At 37.5% G+C, this 26,909-nt stretch overlaps 1 protein-coding gene and 1 non-coding gene across 2 annotated transcripts in view; one reads left to right on the forward strand and one right to left on the reverse strand.

Moving 5' to 3' along the window:
- Rubicon (run domain Beclin-1-interacting and cysteine-rich domain-containing protein rubicon) overlaps positions 1–26,691 on the reverse strand; it is an 82,297-nt gene extending 55,606 nt beyond the window's left edge. Inside the window, exons 1-3 of the mRNA XM_089103928.1 lie at positions 26,536–26,691; positions 21,960–22,166; positions 13,472–13,613 (exon numbers count right to left, since the gene is read on the reverse strand). Of these exons, the coding sequence (XP_088960054.1) occupies positions 13,472–13,613; positions 21,960–22,166; positions 26,536–26,691 (505 nt within the window). The remainder of the gene's footprint in view (positions 1–13,471; positions 13,614–21,959; positions 22,167–26,535) is intronic.
- On the forward strand, positions 1,096–1,178 carry TRNAL-UAA (transfer RNA leucine (anticodon UAA)). Its single transcript has one exon. It is a non-coding gene; the product is annotated as a tRNA-Leu (tRNA).
- Positions 26,692–26,909: the final 218 nt, after the last annotated feature.

Raw genomic sequence — 26,909 nt, forward strand, 5'->3', positions numbered from 1 at the left:
CTTACACACACAAAAACTTACACACACACACACACAAAAACTTACACACACACACACGAAAACAAAATCTAAGTGTTAGAGTGATAATATTCTTAATGGCTTGTTAGCTCAGTTGGTTAGAGCGTCATGCTAATAACGCGAAGGTCGAGGGTTCGATCCCCTCACGAGCTATAGTTTTGACCTTCGTATGGTAACTCCATAAGTTATTTTCGGTTAATTTAGACGAGGTTCTGAATTTTATTAAAGAAGAGAAAAAAGTTAGCTCAATTCTGAACTTTACCAAAGAAACTGAATTACAATATGAATAAGATCAGGAATTGTTTACAAGTCAGGTTGGCCGAGTGGTTAAGGCGCTAGACTCAAGATCTGGTCCCCATACGGGGTCGTGGGGTCGAACCCAACATCAGACAAATTTTTTATTATGTAATTTTTTTATTTCATCATGTATTTTGATTTCAATAAATAAATTCTGTAAAATAATTTATGCAGAACCTAAATTGCTAGGGTCTTTAATAGATTAAATAAAAAAAAACTAGAAAAGTGCAAAATGTTCAAATTCTCTTCTGAATTTTCTTAAAGAAGAGAAAAAAGTTAGCTCAATTCTGAACTTTACCAATGAAACTGAATTACAATATGAATATGATCAATAATTGTTTACAAGTCAGGTTGGCCAACTGGCTTAGGCGATAGACTTAGGATCTGGTCTCCATATGGGGTCGTGGGTTCGAGTCCCACACCTGACAATTTTTTTCTTATTCTAAATCTTTGGAAACGGCCTCTATTTCTGACCGTTTAAGTTTTGATTTTAGTGTTGTCAGTCAAAAGCTATGACCTTGAGAAAAGAGCTTGAGAAAATTACCTGATTATCGAAGAATGGGGAAACATCCTCCAAAAGTCGACAGAAATGCACCACTGCAGCGCTCTGTCGGATATGTTGAATAAAATATGCACAGTCGACATAGCTTTATTTCATTTTTAAAGGTTAATTTAGACGAGTTTCTGAATTTTCTTAAAGAAGAGAAAAAGTTAACTCAATTCTGAACTTTACCAATGAAACTAAATTACAATATGAATATGATCAAGAATTGTTTACAAGTCAGGTTGGCCGAGTGGTTAAGGCGCTAGACTTAAGATCTGGTCCCCATATGGGGTCGTGGGTTCGAGTCCCACACCTGACATTTTTTTTATTCTAAATCTTTAGAAACAGCCTCTATTTCTGACCGTTTAAGTTTTGATGTTAGTGTTGTCAGTCAAAAGCTATGACCTTGAGAAAAGGGATTGAGAAAATCGCCATGATTATCGAAAAATGGGGAAACATCCTCCAAAAGTGGACAGGAATGTCACCCTCCAGCACTTTCTCGGATATGTTGAATAAAATATGCAAAGTCGACATAGCTTTATTTAATTTTTGAGGTTAATTTAGACAAGGTTACGTGAATGAAAATGAAAAAAGCTCACACTTCAGTTCTTAATTTCTCAAAGACATAAAAAATTCAAAGTTCTCTTCTAATTTTTCCAAGAAAATAAAAGGGTTCTACTTCAGTTCTGTTTTTTTCTCAAAGAGATGAAAAATTTAAAGTTCTATTATAATTTTAAATTAAATTTTAGCTCCTTTGTATTATGTATTTACCCCTGAAATTTTTAAATTAGAAAATGAGGGACTCGTTCTATTATTAAAGAAAATCGTTCAAACTCGTTAATCTAACCACCAAAATAATTGGTTAGGTTAGTTATAAATAAATATTAATAAATAAATATAAACTTTTCTAAATGTTTAATTTAGTTTAGGTTAACTTATCATGAGCGCTCATGTTAAGTTAACCTAACCTTTTCCGGCGAGTATGGTTAGGTTAGGCTAGATTAAGTTAGGTTAAGTTAGGTTAGCCCACGTACGCTTCACTTAGGTTAGCTTAGGTTAGGTGAGAGACAGGCAAAAGTTAGGTGTATGATTAGGTTAGGTTAGATTAAGTTAGGTTAGGTTAAGTTAGGTTAGACTAGGTTAACCTACGTACGCGCGCGTACGTAGGCTAACCTAGCCTAACCTAACTTAATCTAACCTAACTTAATCTAACCTAACCTAACCTAATCATACACCTAACTTTTGCCTGTCTCTCACCTAACCTAACCTAAGTGAAGCGTACGTGGGCTAACCTAACCTAACTTAACCTAACTTAATCTAGCCTAACCTAAGTTTGTGTGCGCGCGTATTTAAGTGTGGGTTGGTGTTATATTGTGCATTCTTTTTTGTTTGTGTGTGCTTTTTATTGTTTGCGTTCGTGTTTTCGTTTTTGTGTGTGTGTGTGTGTATTTGTGGGTGAGTCATAGATTTAGAATGTTTTTTCTTTGACGTGTATGTGTGTAAGTTTTCGTGTGTGTGTGTGTGTGTAAGTTTTTGTGTGAATGTTCGTTTTAGTGTGAATGTGTAAGTGTGTGTGTGTGTGTGTTTGTGTGTAAGTTTTTGTGTATGTGTAAGTTTTTGTGTGTGTGTGTGTGTGTGTAAGTTTTTGTGCGTGTGTGTAAGTTTTTGTGTGTGTCTGTGTAAGTTTTTGTGTGTGCGTGTAAGTTTTCGCGCGTGTGTGTAAGTTTTTGTGTGCATGTAAGTTTTTTAGTGCATGTAAGTTTTCGTGTGCCTGTGTAAGTTTTTGTGTGTGTGTGTGTGTGTGTGTAAGTTTGTGTGTGTGTGTAAGTTTTGGAGTGTGTGTGTGTAAGTTTTCGTGTGTGTGCGTAAGTTTTCGTGTGTGTGTGTGTGTGTTTTGTGTGTGTGTGTAAGTTTTTGTGCGTGTGTGTAAGTTTTTGTGTGTGCGTATGTTTTCGTGTGTGTGTGTAAGTTTGTGTGTGTGTGTGTGTGTAAGTTTTTGCGTGTGGGTGTAGTGTTTTGTGTGTGTGTGTGTGTGTGTGTTTGTCTGTGTGTGTGTTAGTTTTTGTGTGTGTGTGTGTATTAGTTTGTGTGTGTGGGTGTTAGTTTTTGTGTGTGTGTGTGTGTGTAAGTTTTTGTGTGTCTAAGCTTTTGTGTGTGTAAGTTTTCGTGTGTGTGTGTGTAAGTTTGTGTGTGTGTGTGTGTGTAAGTTTTTGTGCGTGTGTGTGTGAGTTTTTCTTGTGTTCATGTGTAAGTTTTTGTGTATGTGTGTGTGTGTGTAAGTCTTTGTGTGTGTGTAAGTTCTGGTGTGTGTGTGTGTGAGTTTTCGTGTGTGTGTGTGTGTCTGTGTGTGTGTGTGTGTGTGTAAGTTTTTGTGTGCATGTTAGTTTTTGTGTGCATGTTAGTTTTCATGTGATTGTTTTAGTTTTTGTGTGTGTGTGTGTGTAATTTTGTGTTTGTGTGTGTGTAAGTTTTGGCGTGTGTGTGTAAGTTTTCGTGTGTGTGTGTAATTTTTATTTTTATTGTTTTTTTTGTTTCTTGTTTTTTTTTTTGCTTGTGTTTTTTATTTTTCTTATTTTTGTTTTTATTTTTTTTGTGTGTGTTTGTGTGTTAGTTTTTGTGCGTGTGTGTGTGAGTTTTTTTTGTGTTCATGTGTAAGTTTGTGTGTGTGTGTGTGTGTGTGTGTGTGTGTGTGTGTGTTGTGTGTGTGTGTGTGTGTGTGTGTAAGTTTTTGTGTGTGTGTAAGTTTTTGTGTGTGTGTAAGTTTTGACGTGTGTGTGTGAGTTTTCGTGTGTTTGTGTGTGTAAGTTTTGTGTGTGTGTGTGTGTGTGTAAGTTTTTGTGTGCATGTAAGTTTTTGTGTGCATGTAAGTTTTAGTGTGCATGTGTTTGTTTTTGTGTGTGTGTGTTTGTGTGTTATTTTTTGTGTGTGTTAGTTTTGGCGTGTGTGTGTGTAATTTTTCGTGTGTGTGTGTGTGTGTAAGTTTTGTGTGTGTGTGTGTGTGTGTGTGTGTGTAAGTTTGTGTGTGTGTGTGTGTGAGTTTTTTTTGTGTTCATGTGTCATTTTTTGTGTTTGTGTGTGTGTGTCAGTTTTTGTGTGTGTGTGTATGTTTTGGCGTGTGTGTGTGAGTTTTCGTGTGTGTGTGTGTGTGTATGTTTTTGTGTGCATGTAAGTTTTTGTGTGCATGTAAGTTTTGGTGTGTAGGTGTAAGTTTTTGTGTGTGTGTGTGTGTGTGTAAGTTTTTGTGTGTCTAAGATTTTGTGTGTGTAAGTTTTTAAGTGTGTGTGTGTAAGTTTTCGTGTGTGTGTGTGTAAGTTTTTGTGTGCATGTAATATTTCGTGTGCATGTGTAAGTGTGTGTGTGTGTGTGTTGTGTAAGTTTTTGTGTATGTGTAAGTTTTTGTGTGTGTGTGTGTGTGTATGTGTGTAAGTTTTTGTGCGTGTGTGTAAGTTTTTGTGTGTGTGTTTGTAAGTTTTTGTGTGTGCGTGTGAGTTTTCGAGCGTGTGTGTAAGTTTTTGTGTGCATGTAAGTTTTTAAGTGCATGTAAGTTTTAGTGTGAATGTGTAAGTTTTTGTGTGTGTGTGTGTGTCAGTTTTTGTGTGTTTGTAAGTTTTGGTGTGTGTGTGTTTTAGTTTTCGTGTGTGTGCGTTAGTTTTCGTGTGTGTGTGTGTGTAATTTTTTGTGTGTGTGTGTAATTTTTTGTTTGTGTGTGTAAGTTTTTGTGTGTGCGTTTGTTTTCGTGTGTGTGTGTAAGTTTTTGTGTGTGTGTGTTTTAGTTTTTGGGTGTGGGTGTTAGTTTTTGTTTGTGTGTGTTTGTGTATGTTTTTGTGTGTGTAAGTTTGTGTGTGTGTGTGTGTAAGTTTTTGTGTGTGTGTGTAAGTTTTTGTGTGTGTGTGTGTGTAAGTTTTTGTGTGTCTTAGATTTTGTGTGTGTATGTTTTCGTGTGTGTGTTTGTAAGTTTTGTGTGTGTGTGTGTGTGTAATTTTTTGTGCGTGTGTGTGTGAGTTTTTCTTGTGTTCATGTGTTAGTTTTTGTGTGTGTGTGTGTGTGTGTAAGTTTTTGTGTGTGTGTATGTTTTTGTTTGTGTGTGTGTATGTTTTTGTGTTTGTGTGTGTGTGTTTTTGTGTAAGTTTTTGTGTGTGTGTGTGTGTGTGTAAGTTTTTGTGTGAATTTAAGTTTTTGTTTGCATGTAAGTTTTAGTGTGCATGTGTAAGTTTTTGTGTGTGTGTGTGTGTGTAAGTTGTGTGTGTGTGTGTGTGTGTAAGTTTTGGCGTGTGTGTGTTAGTTTTAGTGTGTGTGTGTGTAAGTTTTCATGTTCTTGTGTTAGTTTTTGTGTGTGTTAGTTTTTGTGTGTGTGTGTTAGTTTTCGTGGGTATGTGTGTAAGTTTTTTGAGTGTGTGTGTGTTTTAGTTTTTGTGAGTGTGTGTGTGATTTTTTTTTTGTGTTAATTTGTAAGTTTTTTTGTGTGTGTGTGTGTGTGTGTGTGTGTAAGTTTTGGAGTGTGTGTGTGAGTGTTCGTGTGTTTGTGTGTGTAAGTTTTGTGTGTGTGTGTGTGTGTGTGTAATTTTTTGTGGGAATGTTATTTTTTTTTTGCTTTTTATAGTACTTGTTCTTTTGTAAGTTTTTGTGTGTGTGTGTGTGTGTGTGTGTGTAAGTTTTTTTGTGTGTGTAAGTTTTGGCGTGTGTGTGTGTAAGTTTTAGTGTGTGTGTGTGTGTGTAATTTTTGTGTGTGTGTGTGTGTGTGAAATTTTGTGTGTGTGTGTGTTTTAGTTTTTTTTGTGTTCATGTGTTAGTTTTTTTGTGTGTGTGTGTGTGTAAGTTTTTGTGTGTGTGTAAGTTTTGGCGTGTGTGTGTGTAAGTTTTCGTGTGTGTGTGTGTGTGTAAGTTTTGTGTGTGTGTGTGTGTGTGTAAGTTTTTGTGTGCATGTAAGTTTTTGTGTGCATGTATTTTTTCGTGTGCATTTGTTTGTTTTTGTGTGTGTGTGTGTGTGTGTGTAAGTTTTTGTGTGTGTGTGTGTAAGTGGTTTTATGTGTGTGTAATTTTTTGCGTGTGTGTGTAAGTTTTAATTTGTGTGTGTGTGTAAGTTTTCATGTGTGTGTGTGTAAGTTTTTGTGAGTGTGTGTAATTTTTTGTGTGTGTGTAAGTTTTTGTGTGAATGTAAGTTTTTGTTTGCATGTCATTTTTTGCGTGTTTGTGTATGTTTTTTTGTGTTTGTGTGTTATTTTTTTTGTGTGTAAGCTTTTGTGTGTGGATGTAAGTTTTTTGTGTGTGTGTGTGTGTGTTTGTATTTGTTTTTGTGTGTTTGTGTGTGTGTGTTTATGTTTTTGTGTGTGTAATTTTTGTGTGTGTGTGTGTGTGTAAGTTTGTGTGTGTGTGTGTGTGTCAGTTTTTGTGTTTGTATGTTTTGGTGTGTGTGTGTAAGTTTTCGTGTGTGTGTGTGTAAGTTTTGTGTGTGTGTGTGTGTGTGTGTATTTTTTTGTGTGTGTGTGTGTGTGTGTGTTTTTGTTTTTTTGTGTTTGTTATTTTTGGTGTGTGTGTGTGTTTTTTTGTGTGTGTGTGTGTGTGTGTAAGTTTTGTGTGTGTGTGTGTAAGTTTTTGTGTGCATGTAAGTTTTCGTGTGCATGTGTAAGTTTTTGTGTGGGTGTGTGTGTGTTATTGTTTGTGTGTGTGTGTGTAAGTTTTTGCGTGTGTGTGTATTTTTTCGTGTGTGTGTGTAAGTTTTCGGGTGTGTGTGTTAGTTTTTGTGTGTGTGTGTGTGTGTAAGTTTTTGTGTGTGTAAGTTCTTTTGTGCTTGTATGGGGACCAGGGGAGGGCCTTTGGGGTCCAGGGAGGACGTTTGGGGCTCTGGGGGCCCTTGAGGATGGAGGGGTCTGTTGGGCGCCCGGGGGGCCTTTGGGGACCGGGGGAGGGCCTTTGGGAGCCCTGTGGACCTTTGGGGACGGGGGGAGGACGTTTGGGGTCCGGGGGACCCTTGGGGGCCGGTTGGCCCTTTGGGAGCCCGGGGGCCCTTTGAGGACCAGGGGAGGGCCTTTGGGGGTCGGAGGAGGGCGTTTGGGGGATAACATTTAGAAATTTTTACTTTTTAGTTTACTTTTTTTGCGGCGCATCCCTGCGGCGCATCCTGCGGCGCTTTCCTGCGGTGCCTCCCTGCGGCGCTTACCAGACCCGCGGCGCATCCCTGCGGCGCATCCTGCGGCGCTTTCCTGACCCGCGGCGCATCCCTGCGGCACATCCTGCGGCGCTTTCCTGGCCCACGGCGCATCCCGGCGGCGCTTCTCTGGTCCGGGGGACCTTTGAAGGCCGGGGGAGAGCCTTTGGGGGGCACGGGGAGGGCCTTTGAGGGTCTGGGTGGGCCTTTGGGGGCGCCGGTGGCCCTTTGGGAGCTTGGGGGGCCTTTGAGGACCGGGGGCTTCCTTCGGGGTTGGGGTAGGAGGATTGGAACCCTTTGGGATTGGGTTAGAGGACCTCACAACACTGTTCAAATGAAACTTGTGTATTATAACGACCACAGAGTTTCACCATTAAATTCTCTTCTAAAATCTCTTCAAAAATCATCTTTTAAAATGTCTCTAACTGTTTCGCCGAAATAGTTCCATAACCTGTCTAAAACAGTTTCGCCCAAATAATCCCTAAACGTAATTCAGCGTGTTCCTTTTGTTTTTGGCATCTCTGCGCTAATGCATTTCAAATTAATAAGAAACCTGATTCCCGCGCTAAAACAATTCATCGCTAAGATGTTTCTTGGAGAATTGTTTCCATGGCCTTTGGCTATTAATATCCTTTGGAGTTCGACCAAAAGAGTTGTTTCCGAGGCAAAGACATTAATGACTTGGATCTATTCCTGGAGAATCGTTTCTATGCGAAAATTTTTAAAGTCTGACAGATGATGTCATTGGTTGATTGATCTGTCAAGAAAGGGGAAATTAATTTGTTGTTTCTAAGGGGAATTATTGATTCACGATAGGTGAATTGAGGTCGACAGCACAGGTGTTCCAAGGTCGATGTTGTTGTTGTTGTAAGTGCACGCTCTCAGCGAATGTCAAGGTCGATGTTGTTGTTGTTGACACACTTTGATTACGCAATCATTCTCCCTGGAAATTTAGGTCATTGACCCCATTAACCACGTGTTCTCCCTAATGACTCTATGCCCTTATATGGTGCCCCGTTCGGAGTCAATAAGGCCCGCTGTTGTTGTTGTTGTAAGTGCACGCTCTCAGCGAATGTCAAAGTCGATGTTGTTGTTGTTGACACACTTTGATTACGCAATCATTCTTCCTGGAAATTTAGGTCATTGACCCCATTAACCACGTGTTCTCCCTAATGACTCTATGCCCATATTTGGTGCCCCGTTCGGAGTCAATAAGGCCCGCTGTTGTGGTTGTTGTAAGTGCACGCTCTCAGCGAATGTCAAAGTCGATGTTGTTGTTGTTGACACACTTTGATTACGCAATCATTCTCCCTGGAAATTTAGGTCATTGACCCCATTAACCATGTGTTCTCCCTAATTACTCTATGCCCATATATGGTGCCCCGTTAGGAGTCAATAAGGCCCGCTGTTGTTGTTGTTGTAAGTGCACGCTCTCAGCGAATGTCAAAGTCGATGTTGTTGTTGTTGACACACTTTGATTACGCAATCATTCTTCCTGGAAATTTATGTCATTGACCCCATTAACCAAGTGGTCTCCCTAATGACTCTATGCCAATATATGGTGCCCCGTTCGGAGTCAATAAGGCCCGCTGTTGTTGTTGTTGTAAGTGCACGCTCTCAGCGAATGTCAAAGTCGATGTTGTTGTTGTTGACACACTTTGATTACGCAATCATTCTCCCTGGAAATTTAGGTCATTTACCCCATTAACCACGTGTTCTCCCTAATGACTCTATGCCCATATTTGGTGCCCCGTTAGGAGTCAATAAGGCCCGCTGTTGTTGTTGTTGTAAGTGCACGCTCTCAGCGAATGTCAAAGTCGATGTTGTTGTTGTTGACACACTTTGATTACGCAATCATTCTTCCTGGAAATTTAGGTCATTGACCCCATTAACCACGTGTTCTCCCTAATGACTCTATTCCCATATTTGGTGCCCCGTTCGGAGTCAATAAGGCCCGCTGTTGTTGTTGTTGTAAGTGCACGCTCTCAGCGAATGTCAAAGTCGATGTTGTTGTTGTTGACACACTTTGATTACGCAATCATTCTCCCTGGAAATTTAGGTCATTAACCCCATTAACCACGTGTTCTCCCTAATGACTCTATGCCCATATATGGAGCCCTGTCAGTATTCTATTCCCATACAAGTAGCCCCCGTGGGAGTTATTATGGCCATTCTACTTATACGAACATTCCTTCTAAAAGAACCATATATGCCTCCAGGGCATAACTTACAACGCCTGTCCCAAGGCCCTGGGGGGTTGTGTCGACCCCGGAGTTTTAATGTTTGAGGTTTGAACTATTTTTAACAAAAGGGTGACCTCAAAATTTTTATCGGATGGGTTTGCGGAAGAAAAACGCGTGGAGGGGGCCAGTTGCCTTCCGACATCTTTTGACTCTGAGAAACTGATCTAAAACTTTTAATTTCCAATCAAATGAGCTCTCTCTGAAGTTTATACGTACATCCCTTTCATAAGAACCATATACGACCCCAGTACAAAACTTACAACGCCTTCCCCCGGGCCCTGGGGGGTTGTGTCGACACCGGAATTTTTGTTATCTGATCTTTGAACGATTTTACAAAAACGGCTATCTCAAAATTCGTACCGGATGGGTTTGGCGAAAATAGGCGTGGGGGAGGGGTGCTAGTTGCCCTCCAATCTCTTTTGACTCTTAAAATTTGAACGACAACTTTCAATTTCCTATCAAATGAGCCCTCTCTGAACTTTATACGAGCATCCCTTCCATAAAAACCATATATCCCCCCAGGGCATAACTTGCAACGCCTGCCCCTGGGTGCTGGGGGGTTGTGTCGACACCAAAATTTTTGTTATCTGACTTCCCAACAATTTTTTACAAAATGGCTATCTCAAAATTTTTATCGGACACAATTGGGGGAAAAGAGGCGTGGTTTGGATAGTTGCCCTCTGATCTCTTTTGACTCTTAAAAACCGAACTAGAACTTTCAATTTCTAATCAAATAAGCCCTCTCTTTAAGATTTTTATCGGACACAATTAGGCGAAAAGAGGCGTGGTTGGGATAGTTGCCCTCTGATCTCTTTTGACTCTTAAAAACCAAACTAGAACTTTCAATTTCCAATCAAATAAGCCCTCTCTGAAGTTTATACGAGCATCCCTTCCTTAGCAGAAATATATGCCCCTAGGGCATAACTTACAACGCCTGCCCTCAGGCCCTGGGGGCTTGTGTCAACCCCACAGTTTTTTGTTATATTTTGAACAAAATGGCTATCTCAAAATTTTTATCAGATTCAATTGGAGGGGGGGGGGGAAAGGCATGAGGGAGGAGCACTAGTTGCCCTCCAATCTCTTTTGACACTGAATTTTTAATTTCCAATCAATTTAGCCCTCTCTGAAGTTTTTACGAGCATCCCTTCTATAAGAACCATATTCGCCCCCAGGGCATAACTTACTATGCCTGCCCCCAGGCCCTGAGGGCTTGTGCCGACTTCAGAGTTTTTGTTATATGATCTTTGAACTATTTTTAAATAAATAGCTATCTTAAAATTTTTATCAGATGTATTCGGGGGAATAAGGGGGTCGGGGGGAGGTTAGTTGCCCTCTGATCACTTTTGACTCTTAAAAAAGGTACTAGAAATCTCTATTTCCAATCGAATGATTCCCCTTAGAAGTTTATATGATGACCCCTTCCATATAAAGTGCTCTGGAAAAAAATAAAATAAATAGATAATTTATGAAACATTGGAGCTCAAACTTTCAATTTCCAATCAAATGAGCCCTCTCTGAAGTTTATGCGAGCATATCTTTCATAAGAACCATATATAGCCCCAGGGCATAACTTACAATGCCTCTCCCGGGCCCTGGTTTTTTTTTTACACCTGAGTTTCTGTTATCTGACTTTTCAACTATTTTAAAAAAAATGGCTGTCTCAAAATTTTTATCGGATGCAATTTGGGAAGAAGGGGCGTGGGGGGGGGGGGGAGGGAGTTGGCTAGTGGACGCGCGCTGGGCTGAGAATCCGTGAATTCGGGTTCGATCCCCGGTGTGGTCAGTTTCTTAGTTTGGGACGCGGGTCAGTGGTGTGACCCTGTAAGCTTAGCCAGAGTCAACCCAGCTCTAAATGGGTACCTGGAGAAATCTGGGGAAGGTAATCAGGAAGGGTTTGCGAAAGCCCCATTGCACTTCCTGGCTGAAGGGCCACGAAACGGAGATCAGCACCGCCGGTTTGGACCTTAAGGGTCTAGTGCCGCATCCTTTACCTTACTTTTACCAATCTCTTTTGATTCTCAAAAACTAAACTAGAACTTTCAATTTCCAATCAATTGCGCCCTATTTTAAGTTTATATGAGCATCCCTTCCATAAGAACTATATATGCCCCCAGAGCATTACTTACAACGCCCGGCCCCCCGGGCTCAGGGGGGTTGTGCCATTTTATACAAGCATTCCTTCCATAAGAACCAAATATTCCCCCAGGGCATAAATTACAACGGCTGCCCCCGGGCCCTGTGGGGCTGTGTCCACACTAGAGTTTTTGTTATATCATCTTTGAACTATTTTGAACAAAATGGCTATCTCAAATTTTTATCGGCTTTATTTGGGAAAAACAGAGCTTTGGGCGGGAGAGGGGGCTAGTTGACCTCAGTTCATTTTTTACTCTTAAAACAGGCACTAAAACTCCCGATTTCCAATCGAATGAGCCCCCTCCGAAGTTAATGTGATGACTCCTTCCATATGAAGTGCCTCTGGGAAAAAAAATAATAAATAAATAAATAATAAAACAGTGGAGCCGGATAGCCTTTGCTTTAGGCAACGCTATAGCGTTGCCTCTGATACAGGCAGAATATTCTAAAATTCTTCCTTTTCTTCATTATTTTAATTTCTCACACTTTCGTTTTGGATAATCAATTTCGTATTAGGAGAGAATTCTCCACAGGGCGACGGGGTTTCCTGGAGAATTTTCTGCGGGAGATTCTTCCGTAGGGTAATTACACGGAGAGGCTACGCCAAGCACATTTTAAAATACATCATGTATACAAGCCGTATTTCTATTACTTTGCCCTCTAACATAAAATCTAGCCCAATCTGTATTCTTGATTCTAAACACTCAGCACACAAAAGATAATGCCATCTTAATTTGCTTTAAACTATATCATTTATCATTTATTTCCGATGTGTTTGATAGTGGGAATAATTTGATTATGTGTCCATCAGTCACTTCACCGCTGTGTTTTGAAGAACTGAATTATTGCTTAACGTTCATAAACATGAATATCTAATTTTTAATTGAACTAATTCCTCTCATCTGTCATATTGTAATTTTTCTTCCCCTACTTCTACTCACTGTTTCAGTTCTGTTTTTATTTACCACTCACAAAACAAGGGTCAGGGCAATTAATTTTTTGTATCTTAATCACATTATAGCAACGTTAGTTGATTAATTAAATTGATTAACTCCAAGCAGCTATAATTTGTTCAATTACTTTCAGGGAGTTTGAGGAACTTTAAGGACTTTTTTTACAAGGATATAAGCTTGATGCCATTTGTACAAAACGACAAGATGTTGCCGAATCATGTGGTAACATTTTGGTATATAGTCTTATGCCAGATGATCTTTGATCTAGGTGTCCTAAAAGATTTTTTTGGTCAAAATCATGGTCAGTCTCCCCATAAAACTAAGGAATTTTAAGATTTAGGTTTGGCACCCACTTTTTCCCACTTCGTGCGAATGAGCAATGAAGTAAACAAATTTCCTGTTAACCTTCATAGGATTTTTTTCTGCAGTAAAACCTATCAAGAAGAAAATTATAGTGAGGAAGGTTAAAATCAAGAAAAATTTTCGGAAATTGGAGTTTTAAGTAAACGTATTTCAATTGAACATGCATCTGAACATGCAATCAGAATATCAATAAAATACACAAAGCACAAAAGAATAATAACAAAATAGGTCAAAGTTTAAAAAGTCAATAAGATCTAAAGTTTATCAGCAAGGTCAAATAAACAAAATAACCAATAATCTATTCAATATTCCATTGGATAGAGGAACTGACTAAATAGGATAGGAGGACCGGCTACGATAAGGACGAAAATATTTCAGTACGGTACCTATACATTCGACAGGCTTGCTATCTGTCCCGGTAAAAAAAAAAAGACCCAGCAACGAAAACGTCGATTCACCGTCCTACATAAACTTCAAAGACCACCTGACACAATATGTTGGATGATATGCTCAGTGAATTGACTAAATTGGGATTGGGAACAATCAACTAAACTGAATAGGACTCAGCTCTCGCCTCAGTCAAAGTGAATTAACCAGCTGAACTCATTGAAAAATTAACTGACTGAATTTGGGGCAATTAAATAAATTGGCCAAAATTTAGCTCAGGCAATATATGTTACGTTTCCAGGATACAGACACTCTTAATTGCAGGGAGGGGAATTTAAAGATACTAGATCTTTGAATATCCTAAGAATATTTCATAAGCAACACTTACCCGTGTTAATGTGTCCTGAATGTGGAGACGAAGGACCACTAAACGGCCTCCTTCCACAAAAATTGTCTTTAGAACCACTTCTCTTGATTGCAAATGGAGAGCTGTCCGAATTTGAAGCATGTGTTGTTTGCCCGAACTTCAACTGAAATAATTGTGAATTTAAAAACCAACAGCTAAGAGTATCAGTTCTTCTTGAATTAGCTTCTAGACCAGCAGCCTTTTTTACCTGTGCACCCCCACCCCTTATAATAAGTTTTATGCATCGATGTTCTCCTAGACAGTACATGTCATATGCGTACCTCTTGTACTCATTCACTGCAATGAACGGGTCTTGATTTTAACTTATATTTTGCTGCAGAACCTTTGTGTATTTTATATAAAATCCTGGATTTTGGAGGAGCCTGTGTTGAGACATTCTGCTCTAGACTTAGCATCACCTATACTGTAGTGCTTTATTTGTTTTGTTTTTTCTGTTTACCATACATTCCTAAACAAAGAAACCAATCTGTGATGTTATTGGGAGGTAAGTACGGGGGTCACCACTTATTGGTCCAAAAATGGCGCAAAAAGGTTGCTATGCCACTTACTCGAGGGGGAGAACCCCTTGTCGGCCCAAATGTTAGTGGGATTCCCGCTCTTACCCCAACGGTTCCGTATCTATCACTATCAGGTTTACTGATAGGACCTTTTGTTGCTGCCTCCAGTTTTCGTAATATTTAGTCACAAGTGATTTACCGGTAGGCCACAACGTCACTGGCGTGGTAATATACGGGTTTCACCACTTATTGGAGAGGAAAGCCCCGGTCCTACATTATAGCGTTATTCCTGCGTCTGCAACACCGGTTCTGCAAATATCGGGTTTGGTACTACCCGATTTACAGTATACCCTGTCCCAGGGTATGATAACAAGATCGAGTGGTCAAATGGCCACTTTCTAAAGCCAAGTGTAGCCGCCTTGGGTTACGGCTAGAAAATCTCTAACTCTCCTTGGAGGCAACAAACCTCCCTGTCAATATAATATTGACGGTACCTCGTAGCTCTATTCCTACCCTGCCTGGGTTATGGAAACTAGTAAACAGTTTGTAGAAAATACCTTACTTTTATTCTTCCAAAGGGTCACAACAATCACAAAAAATATATCTCCCCGAACGGGGTCTAAACACAGACTAAAAAAATATAATAATAATAGGTACAGCAACTGTTCATAGAGGTGGACCTTCACTTGGCCCAGCTAATCATCTCGATCCCCATTCAAAACCAATTCTACCTCTTAGCCTTATCTTTCAATGACCCCAAACAAGGAAGTACAAAAATAGAACTTACTTCAAAGCTTACTTATTGCGACGCCTCTAACTTAGCAACGAGAATTTAACCTGTCTTTTGAAATTATACTACAAACAAATGTATTTCAGAAAACGAAAACAGGTCATTTATCTGAAAGGAATCCAACACCTCCCCCCGTAAAATAAATGACCGCCCACGCGCTACCTTGGTCCACCATTACAAACATAAACACATAACTTCAACTTTACAAAATCCATTTGCCTTCTCTCTTTCACCTGTGTCTTTGTCACAACTTTTACCGCTTGTTTTTGGATCAGTCGTCATTGACACATTTCTACGGTAAAACCAGCACGGTCTAGATCGAATAGCTTCTGCATTAGGTCTTCAAATTTAAAGTCCGTAAGATTCGCAGACAAAGATAGTGCATAGTCGAATCAAAAAAAAAAAATTCTCGCTCTCACGAATTTACATTGGAGAGGAGCAGAGAATCAGTTTCTGGCACATGTGATGATGCCAACCATCATGAAAAATTGGCTGCACTAGCCTCTAAATTTCCATCTGTGGAAACAACCCCACATCTCATTCAAACAGTAAATTTCCCCTTGGCATAATTTCAGATAATCTAAGGCCAAAAATGCAAAGGCCTGTGAAAACGATAAGGGTACTGGGAATGAAGTTACATTTTGAGCGCACGATGAATCGCCTTTTTTCTGGGGTCCATCCCCTGGGATAATCAAATGAAGAATATGCGTTGATGCTAATTGCAGGTGAAACTCCCACTGAATACAATTTGCCGGCAATAATTGTCGATTCCCATGAAGAGTAACAATTATGAATAGGGTTACTGAACAAAGGTTCGGGTGAAATATGAAGTGACTGGGAGAGAGTATCCCCCAAGGACTCCAGATCTGAAAGGCAAAATCTCGGTAAAGGGATCACAACTTGTCCGCCAGTTGTGAATTGAGGAAAAGGGTTATCTTTCGCGACTTCCCGCCGGGGATCTTCCCCAAGGGATTCCTCCCCCTCATAAAGTATCGACATATCTTTTGAGTTGATAATACTAATCTCAAATTCCTTTCTAAGTTTTTCCAATCCGACTCGACATTCAATATCTCACAACTTTCCCCCAACTCGTTATAGGTCCTTCGTCTCTATCTTGTAACCATCTTGTTTTAGTCCCCATGGGCCTTGGACTTCTTTTTCCCCCCTATTATTTATGTTATTAAGGTACACCCCATCCAACCTTTTTTTCTCTCTATTATTTGTGTGATAAAGGCATAGCCCGTCTAACTTTTTTTTTCTCCCTATTATTTATGTTATCAAGGCACAGCCCATCCAACATTTTTTTTATTTCTCGTCACTTCAGGCTGAATCTCGAAATTTCGTCTCTTTTTTGCATTTATTTGTTCTTTTTCACTTTTCTCGATTTTTTCCATGGCGCAAAATAATAAATCATCGTTAAATCTGATTTGAACTCCAGTGTCCACCACCTTTGACTGCATTTCTTCATTGTAGCTCCGTTTAATCTCTTTTTTCTCTCTTTTAGTCTTCCTTATTCTTACCACAGAAACAAACATTTCGTCATCAAATGGGAACTGAATTCCGACATTTGGTTTTTCATATTGTAGTAAAATTTCTCAAACTTAACCAGGAATAGTGAGTACCATAAATTTCGTCTTCTTTTTCTCTTGTATAATCAGTGTTTCATTTAGGTAATTTTTTTTCGGCGTCTCGCAATCGTTAAAGGTGTTCTCAATTTTTTCGTCTTCTGAAAATTTTCCAGAAAAATCATTTTTGCGCGTCTTATTTTCAATAATACGTGATCTTTTTACTTCTGCATCCCATTTTTGTGGCTTATCAACATTTTGAACACGCGTATCAAGTATTTCATTTTTCCGACAGGGTGGCAGAGCCTCCCAATTTATTTTATGGGCCGGTCCACCTTACCTCGTAGTCAGCGAAGTTGTATATTTTTCCGGGCTTCTAACCAATTCGGTTCTCTTATACGTTTGAAAATTTCTCCCGGCAATTATTTTCGTTATGTTTTTTCTGCCTCCTCCTTTTTTTCTCTGGCTATCCTATCAGCCTCTTCCTTTCGTTCTCTTTCTTGTCTATCTTTCTCTCTTTCTTTCTCCATTAAATTTAATAATTGTTGTGTCATATCTATTTGAGTGTTGTTTTGCAAGCTCCTGCTGGATTTCAATTCAACACTACTCACTCCTTTCGGAATACTTTGATTCTATCTGTCATTATTTCATTGTAGTTAATTTCTTTAATCTCTTCGTCCTCAATATAAATCGTCTCTTTTTTTATAGGGTCCTCTATACCTTCCTTCTTCTTTTCTATTCTATCCTATTTTATCTTCCTCAACCTGCATTTCTTCTTATATCGTCGGTGCCCTCTCTCAAAGGCCTCCATATTAGCTTTTCTTTCTTTTTTCCTACTTTTTCTCTTGACTTCACTCGCCCTTATCGGTCTTGAGTTAATCTCATCTCTGTCCGACATTATATCAAAATTCCGTTAGCTTCAAAATACTTTTTCAGTCTAAATGAAAATTCTTTTATCCATGTAACTTCCGGTCTCTCGCGAAAAATTGCTGTATGTCATTAGCCTTATATTTTTTCTGAATAATTAGTTGCGCGATATATTGATCCGTCAATTTTTCAATTATGATCTAACAAGGCACAGCCCATAATAGATCTTTATATTTCTACTTATTGATTTTGTATTTTTTTTCTCTTTATATGTAACCAAAATAGGCTACTATCACTATGTAGGCTAACTCAACTAGTCTCTTCGAAAAGGCGGAATTCTTTTACTATCAGTGCTGTTGATAGCTCCTTTTCTTGCTGCCACCACTTATTGGGGTGTAAAGTACAGGGGACACCACTTATTGGTGCAAAAATGGCACAAAAAGGTTGCCATGCCACTTACTCGAGGGGGAGAACCCCTTGTCGGCCCAAATGTTAGTGGGATTCCCGCTCTTACTCCAACGGTTCCGTATCTATCACTATCAGGTTTACTAATAGGACCTTTTGTTGCTGCCACCAATGTTCGTGATATTTTTAGCCACCAGTGTTATACTGGTAGGCCACAACGCCACTGGCGTGGTAATATACGGGTGTCACCACTTATTGGAGGGGAAAGCCCCGGCCCCAAAATATAATGTGATTCCCGCGTCTACCACACCGGTTCTGCAAATATCGGGTTTGGTACTACCCGATTTACAGTAAACCCTGTCCCAGGGTATGATAACGCGATCGAGTGGTCAAATGGCCACTTTCTAAAGCCATGTGTACCCGCCATGGGTTACGGCTAGAAAATATCTAAATTCTCTCATTGGAGACAACAAACCTCCCTGTCCATATAATACTGTCGGTACCTCATAGTTCTATTCCTACCCTGCCTGGGTTACGAAAAATAGTACACAGTTTGTAGAGAATACCTTACTTGTATTCTTCCAAAGGGTCACAACAATCCCACAAAAATATATCTCCCCGAACGGGGTCTAAACGCAGACTAAAAAAATATAATAATAATAGGTACAGCAACTGTTCATAGGGGTGGACCTTCGCTTGGCCCAGCTAATGATCCCAATCCCCATTCAAAACCAATTCTACCTCTTAGCTTTATTTTTCAATGACTCCAAACCAGCAAGTACAAAAATAGAACTTACTTCGAAGCTTCTTATTGCGACGCCTCTAACTTAGCAACGAGAATTTAACCTGTCTTTTGAAATTATACTATAAGCAAATGTAATTAAGAAAACGAAAACAGGTCATTTATCTGAAAGAAAAAGAAACAGGGGTGGAACCCCAACAGATGTTAAACATGTATTTAAGACGCATTCTAAATACGTAGTAGACCCAAAAAAATAACGGATACTACTGTTCTACAGCAGACGTCTCAACCCCTGATAATCAAAGTGATCAAACACCATATGTGGAGACACCTTGGACACATGATTCGCATGCCCGAAACTTGTCTATCAAAGGTAGAATCCTTTCGCATTCTTCAATGTGAAACCTTTAATTTTCTTCAGTCCAACGGTAATTTTCCTAAGGCCCTTTCCAAGGATCTTCTAAGGCAGTTGTATCTAATCTTCCTTCTCTGATGGCTGAATGATTATCTTTGAAATAAAGGCAAATTTCAAATCCCTTCTCTTTGTCAATATGATCAATCTACGATCCTTAGCTACGTGTCGAATTACATGAATAGCATATCTAAAGTGGTTTGAAGATGTCAGCTACTTGGTACCTTCAAAAGAATTATAAAAACATCTCTTTGTTTCAGCTTAAATTTTCTTTCTTTCTCTCTTGCTGATAGAATTACTTGCTCCTTACTTTGTTGTTTCTTTTTCTTTTCCCTACTCTTCCCTGTCTTCAACCAATGGTTGCTTTTATTTTTATTTTTCTCTGTTTTTTTTTCATGCTAATTGTCTGATGTTCTGTTCATTTTAACTTTCAACTATAATACCAATGGTTGAATGCTAGTTCAATAGATAGCTATAATTTCTTTTCCCTATAGCACAGGCCAATAATATTTTTGCAGAATATATGTTTAAATTTACAATTTTGGACCATATGTGATGGTGCACTACTATATATAATTTTAAAATGTATAAATAAAAATACTAATATTTAAATTAGTTAAATTATTATCAAATTAAATTAACTCAATTAAATTAGAATTAAATTACTTAAATGAGAACTTGAATTTAAACTAAAAAATTTTAAATATTATTCAAAATGTATATTGTTTTATAAATGTGCACTATAGAGGAAGGAATACAAGAAAAAGGTTTTTCAATTGTGCCCAACTTCAGACCTAAAAAAATTTGTTGGCACATCTTGTTAAACCATTTTTGTAACTTTTGATTCACTATATAATGAGCATAAGTTGTCAGTTTTTAAAATCCGTTTCTCTTGGGAACAATAAATTTTATTAGTGCAAGTTTGGCCTCACTACTTAAATATATTGGATAATTTCCATAAATTATTGATTCCAAAATCTTTTGATAAATCAAATTTTTTCCTCGCCTCATTTCCAAAATAATTATCAGTAATTGAATTTCCATTAAACTACATCTTTATTAACCTTTTTATACGAAGTTGGTCAAATGAAATCAAAATGTGTAACCAATCACAGTTGGCCAAACCCTACCAAGGCAAGTGCTGTTTAATCAAAGATGTCCATGCCATTTGGCCAAACCTGTCACTAGAAGGCTAATATAGATTCAGATAGATCAAGAATCACCCTAACTACCCTATTGAATTATCAATAGGTACTTGGTTGCTTTATTTTTACATGTCCCCAGAAGCTTTGAAATGTTCAACAAGAAAGTCTACACTGATTGATTCTTTTATGGAATAAGAGATATGAGAGTGGTGCCACAGACAAAAGTTATATAATACAGATGTCCAGCAGGCTTATTCTGCAATGTTAACAAATGTTGTTGAGTATTAGGTGTATTGAAGCTCACCAGACAGGGTTGTTTTATTGAACAAACAATTTATACAAATGACCAATTCATACTTATTAAACAATATTATTAATGTGGTAAGCTTGTCTGCCACCAAATATTGTATTGGCACCAAATATTTTATTGGAATGGCTTGGGGTCCCCACTACTGTACTGTAAACATAGAGTATGTTAATACACTATTACGGTATACCCTGCTCCAGGGTACAATAACAGGATTGTCAAACTGCCAAACTCTAGGCCAAGGGTGCACCCAGCCTTGGTCACCACTAATATCTCTGGCTATCTCTTTGGAGGGTAAAAAAAAAAAACCCTGTCGATATAGTAAATGACGGTATGTCTCATAAACTCTTTTCCTACCCTGTCCAGGTTCCTGGAAATATAGTCTACACGGCTGTAGAAAATAGCTTACTAGTATTCTTCCAAAAAGGGCACAAAACACATATAGCCACTTCTCAATACAGACTACCTAAGTGGGGTCTCAAATGCAGACTAACTACTAAAACACTAGTTCTATACAACAAACTTTGCATAGGGGTGGAACTTAGATTTGCCCCAACCAACCAGCTAAATAAAAGTTCAAATCCAGGGCTTCTTTTAAATGATATTATCTTTCAATGGCCCAGACCCAGAAGACAAAAATAGAACTTAACTTCAAAGCTAACTTATTGCAAAAAAATCTAGCTTAGCAACAAGAGTTTAACTTGTGATTAAAAATTATCCTATAGGCAAATGTAATTATAGAAAAGAAAACAAGTCATTTATCTGAAAAGAAAAAGAACAAGGGGTGGAACCCCAACAAATAGGCTATTCATACAACAATCAAAAGTTTAAATTAGGTCCAGTAATCACAAGAAGATTTATTTTTATTTCACAAGTTGTATTTAATTCCCTTGTTTGTTTTTTTGTAGATATCAAAGTTCTAGATAAACTTTCTTTTAACAGGCAGAATTCATGAAAACATGTCTGGAAGAAACAGAAGACAGACAAACACAAACACCAAACTTACTGGTTACAAAAAAATGCCCTCTCAGACATAGCTGTATTATATATGAATTTTCTATGGGTGGCACTGCAAAACTTGACCATCTACTTTCAATATTTTTCTTGGGCTCTAAATGGAAAAAGTCATCAGCACATCTCTGTTAAGTCAAGACTGCCATAATACAGAAAGCTTTTTTGTTGACCATGTACCAATGTACCATGAAGAGCTAATGCTGCCTGGGTCTTGTCACAGTTTAATGCTACTTAGAGATCTGGACATTTTCCAATAACAGCAGCAAATTCAGAATGTGAGAATACCTTCCCCTTCCATGGCTTGGGTGCAGCTTAATTTGAGGAAGTGTTATTTACACTTGTGCTAATTTGTAAAATAAAAAGATCATTGAAATTCAATTCTAGGTAAAAAAAAAATTATCAGATGATTTCTAGTCTATATATTTGTGAGTAAAAAGTTCTCAACAACTTTAGTTTTAACCTATTTTCAATTGATTGACTAAAATCGAATTGATAAAATTTGATTAATGAATTGAAATTGCTTAAATTGATATAATTTATAAAATTAATATTTGATTATAATCAATTATCTATAATATATAAATGAGTATTTATTGGTCAAAATTGATTTCAGCAAATTGATTACCATTCAGGTCATATGTAGTGATGTAGTAACAGAACTTACAAATGACAGAGTAAAAAAGAAATATTAGTACTACCATTTACCTGCTCAATGACAGATATCATAACTTCTGATATGTTAAAATGAGCATTCTCCCGGTCAAGGTCAGCATACTTTCTGTTACTCTGGGATATTCCATGCAAATAGTCAATTATGCTCTGACCTTCTTGAGGTCGAGGAAAATATCCATCAGCAACAGGAGTAATACTCAATCCACCATCTTCAAGAAAACTTGGTTCTTCTTGGCTGTCCTAAAAACAAAGAAAGTTTTTACTTTCTTTGGGCAAGCTTAGCTTGTTCTAAGGATGTATTCCATGTTGTAAGTAATAGTAACTACAAATTAACTGCAGAAATTTCTTAAAGTTGGCATCCATCAGGCATGGTTCCAAGCTAACTAAAAGCTTAATAGGCTAGTAAGGGATTATGAGAACATCTCTCCAATTGTATCTATCTCTCTTTTACCCCAATAAAATTTTCAATACATTTCAATCAGACAGAAATACTGACAATGATAATGATGCAGGTTAACCCTACTAAAAATAATTGTTAACTATCTTTAATAAAAGTTATTACAAAAGTAAATTCAAAGTTACTTTTCTGTTGTTCAAGCTAGTACAGTAGCATCAGCTGGAACAAATAAGTTAATTGTTAGTAACTTTTTTGTCAAACCTGGAATGCACTCTAAGTGAGAAGAATTTGTTGAAGCAAAGTGATTACTTATTAAAAGAGGCTTATCACCTCCTAATTGTTAAATTTTCTTTAGTTATCAAAATTTCCCACATTACATGTAGCATATTAATTTTGCTTATGTGTTAACAGGGTGCATTCCAGAAGGCAATTATCAGTAATGATAAATAATTATCTATTATTATTTGCATTCCAAAGCTCTGGATTAATAAAAGAATTTGGTCAATTCATTGTACTAAACTATTACCACCTTGTGCTTATTATCAGCATAAAAGGGGTAGTTAATTATGAGCAATTTTAGGATGAAGCTAAAAAAAAATAATGAATCATAATTAGTGATAATTGGCTTCTGGAGCACACCCACAACATTTTCAAATCCACACTTCCACATGAGATATCTATCTAAGACACTCACAGGAGAACGCAATCTAATGACTACTCAAGAACTTCAATAGGAAAAGGTTGTCAAAAAAACATGTGTTTAAACCATATCCATTTGGGAAAAAATCTATTGAGCCTGCCACCACCTCTTGCCATGTATGCTTTTTGCAGATTTGATTCATTTTTATAAATACCTATAATGCCCTCCTCTTTTGCCTACCTTGCCACAAGATAAATTTTCACCCAGAAACAAGCTTGTACAGGGCCAAATAACAAACAAACCACTAAAACTAGAGTTAGTACAACAGAATATGGTACTATAAATAAGCATAAGCAAATCAACTTGCACATGATTGGAGCAAAAGAATTCCATATTAAAAAACTATTCTTCTTGCTAATAAAAGACTTTATTACTACAAAGCTTTTGGATACTGATCAAAAACAAAAAGCAATACCTAGCAATGAATCCTTCAAAGAATAGAATAGCCTACAAATTACACTCTAGCCTTCAGAGGTTTTAAGAGTTTGGCAGCTCTGGGCTTGTTTGTAGCAACTTCTGTGCATTTTATTTTTCACTGATTCCTTCATAGTAGTTTCTCCTCATTTTAGGTTTTTTGAAAAAAAAATTATTGGGAAATATTTTTTTGAATAATTTATGCAAGAATATTTTGAGAATATTTGAATTTTTTTAAGCTTTTTCAAGTGTTGAGAACTAATGTTAAATTACAATTCAAATTTTAGGCAAATTTTGAATGTTTAGTCAAATTGTCAAAAATTGAGTTTTATACAAATTTTTTTGAATAATTTTACTCAAAAACTTAGAGTGGATTTTCAATCATAGGGATTTAAAATCTGCACAAATCTTTGCCTTATATGTGACTGGAGCTATTCTAGGATGTAAATTGTTGACAACCTTGAATGTAGACTGTCTTAATCAAGCAGTTTATTAAAATAACCTTTTCATGCTCTTTTTTGGCTTTAACTGTTAGTGTGTTAAAATAAATGCATGTCTACATCATTTACAAAAAGAGTTCTAAAAGTTTCAAGTCAATGAATAAAAACCTTATACCAATTTTGAGGAGACTCATGCTACCTATCAAAAAGCTTCTTTATATCAAGGTGCAGTTGGCCAGGAACATCTAGACATAAGTTTCAAGCCATTCAGGAAGAAAAACAGCTCTTTTTGGATCTCATTGGTCATTAAGGTCCCCTTGGCCAAATTACTTAAGAATATAAGTTTCCAGTGAATTGAAAAGCAAGTTTTGGGTAGTTTTTCCTATCCTGTTTTAAAAAAGCCTGGATCCCAGCCTAGCCTTTTCTTACAAATGGATTTTGTTGTTTTAAGGATTAATGGATGTAAGCTCCAAACCAAAAGAAGCAAATAGTTGTTTTGCCTGTTTTGCAGCCTTTTAAATCCTCACCCTGCCACATAAGAAAATTCCAGCTCCCTTGGCCCAGGGAATAATGCTAAAAGTTTTAAGCAGATGAAAAAATTTAGTTTTTCTAAGGTAACTTATAAGATATAAATCAGAGTGGAAAAAGAGAAATATACCCTTAAAACTCCTATCCAATGTTTTTTTTCCATCACTACTGTTGCAATTACCTCCTAGTTCCTCCTGCTAATGAGACCTGACATAGTCCTATGCAAAAGCTAGCTGGCTATCTGCTGGTTTATATAGACAAGGGCTATATCTGGCCCATTAGAAGGTGAAAGTGGGACTTATTTATTATCTTAAATTGCACTTGTTAGCAATAGGACAAATCCTGTGTCCACCAGCTTCAGTGATGATAGTTAGTCCTCTGTGGTGTCCCAAATAGTGCACCATGGTTTGTTGAGCCACTCCCAGTCCACTAATGACTTGAACTCATCCATATTGGTAGATGTCACTTTTTTCCACTGAGGGAGTTCCACAGGCTGACAGCTATATATGAAAAGAACATGCTTCTTAATCTGGTATTTGCTTGTTTCCTGAAATGTTTATGAGGGTGACCATAAGTTCTCTTTGAATTGTCCAGTTGGAAAAGGTCAGGAATGTTATCTTCATCATTTAGAAGCTAGTATGTTGTTATCACCTTGCCTTGTTTGGGTCAATATGTTAGAGATGGTATTCTGAGCTTATGGAGACAGAATGGATTAGGGACATCAAAGAGGTCTTTAATACGTTTTGTTGGCCCTCCTCTGGACTGATTCCATGGCTGCACTTAATCAATCTTGTTCATTGGGCATGCAACACACATTCCAAACTCTAGCCTTGGTTGAACTAGACTCTTGTATAGCTTAGTTATAACAGTTGGAGAGCTGCTAATAAATGTTCAATTGATTAAGCCAAGTGATTGATTAACCTCTGCAATAGTTGCTTGTGGATGAATATGAGAATTCAATTTGTCTTCATTTATGATGTAGTGAAAAATAAGGTTTAGAAAGAATGCAGAATGGAGAATAGATTAGTATGTTTTTTTTTTTCCTATGATTTTCTGTCTTATAAATAACATTATTCATTACTGACCCCATTTTAAGGAAGGATGTGCCCCTATCATGAAAAATTAGTAATGTTTCCAACAATTGACAAACACTCACTTTTTTCAATTTATTCACTACCAACAAAAAACATTCCTTTCTTATTTGATCATGCACCTTGGCATTTCCTGATTCTCTAGAATCATTTTATTGCCTACTGATGCCAGGTAAATGATTAAATTTAGGTACATGCCATCCTATGTTAAATAGCTACTTGATTTAGTAGATGTGGTGTAAAAGTTACAGTTGGTGTAAAAAGTTCTGCCGCCTAATAAAAAGTAAAAAGTTAAAACTGCCGCCTAATAAGTTCTTTTATAGATAGCATTCATGCTAGTCTTTAGCATTCATATTTTGATATTTGCCCTTTTGCCACTGCTCTTTAAAAAAAAAGTATATTAAAAAGACCGGCATGAACTCTATCTATAAAACAACTTATTAGGTGGCAATTTAAAAAGACTTAAAGCATTGAATTCTCAACGTGGTGATTTTTGTAAACTTTTTCCCTTAAGCTGGAAAAAGAAGTATTTTTAGAGGAAAGACTTGATGATAAAGGTTCTCCTGTTGGATAATATAAGAACTAGGATCATTATACATATTTTAAAGTAAGAATTGTTTCTTAACATGTCTCCTTAGAAGATGACATAAGGCTTAACAAATACCAAGATAATTACTTCAAAATACCTTCCCAGGACATATTTTAGCCTGTAGACCCATCCCTGAAAGTTTCATTTTCCTAAACCTCACCCCTTTCCAAGATAGGTAAAAGTAACTAGCCTAGGCCTAAAGTAGAATTTTACCAAATCACTTACTAAGGTAGCAAGAAGCTCTTCAACTAGAACTTTACCAAATCTAGCCTAATTAGGCCTATGAATTTTGTAGCCTTGCCTAGACAGTGCATCAGATGGAATGTTCTAATAACTATAAAAAAAGCCTACAATTTAATTCAATTTTCTTCAAAGTGTATCTTGGACCAATTTAAGGTTGTTAATTCAATTAGCCTAGCCTAGTAAGTCAACTGGGCTAGCTGTGCCTACCTGGACAACAGCAGCAGAACCAACTGCTTTTCTACTGTGTTCTGATAAATCAAGACTACTAGAGCTTTTATGATTGTGTCTTCTACCTAATCCAATAGAGAAAGAGGAATTAAAGTCATAAGAAGATGATCTATTGTGGCTTTTGACTCTCCTCATCTTTTATTTCAAAGTCATTTGCCTTTAAAATTATCGGTGCTGCCAATATATCTTTCATCAGCGATTCAGCCGGTAAATTTCACCAAGAACCACAGAGATAGAAAAAGGCATGAACCCTGTCGTCAAGACTTTTTATGGCGGAGTCGACCAAGTAAAAATTGATTTTTGTTGACTGTGCATGACTTTTCCAGAAGAAAAACCACAATTATTTTGTTTTA

The sequence above is a fragment of the Artemia sp. Qi Xiang Cuo genome, chromosome 18, assembly GCF_049724085.1.
Source record: "Artemia sp. Qi Xiang Cuo chromosome 18, ASM4972408v1, whole genome shotgun sequence".
NCBI classification, from domain to species: Eukaryota; Metazoa; Arthropoda; class Branchiopoda; order Anostraca; family Artemiidae; genus Artemia; species Artemia sp. Qi Xiang Cuo.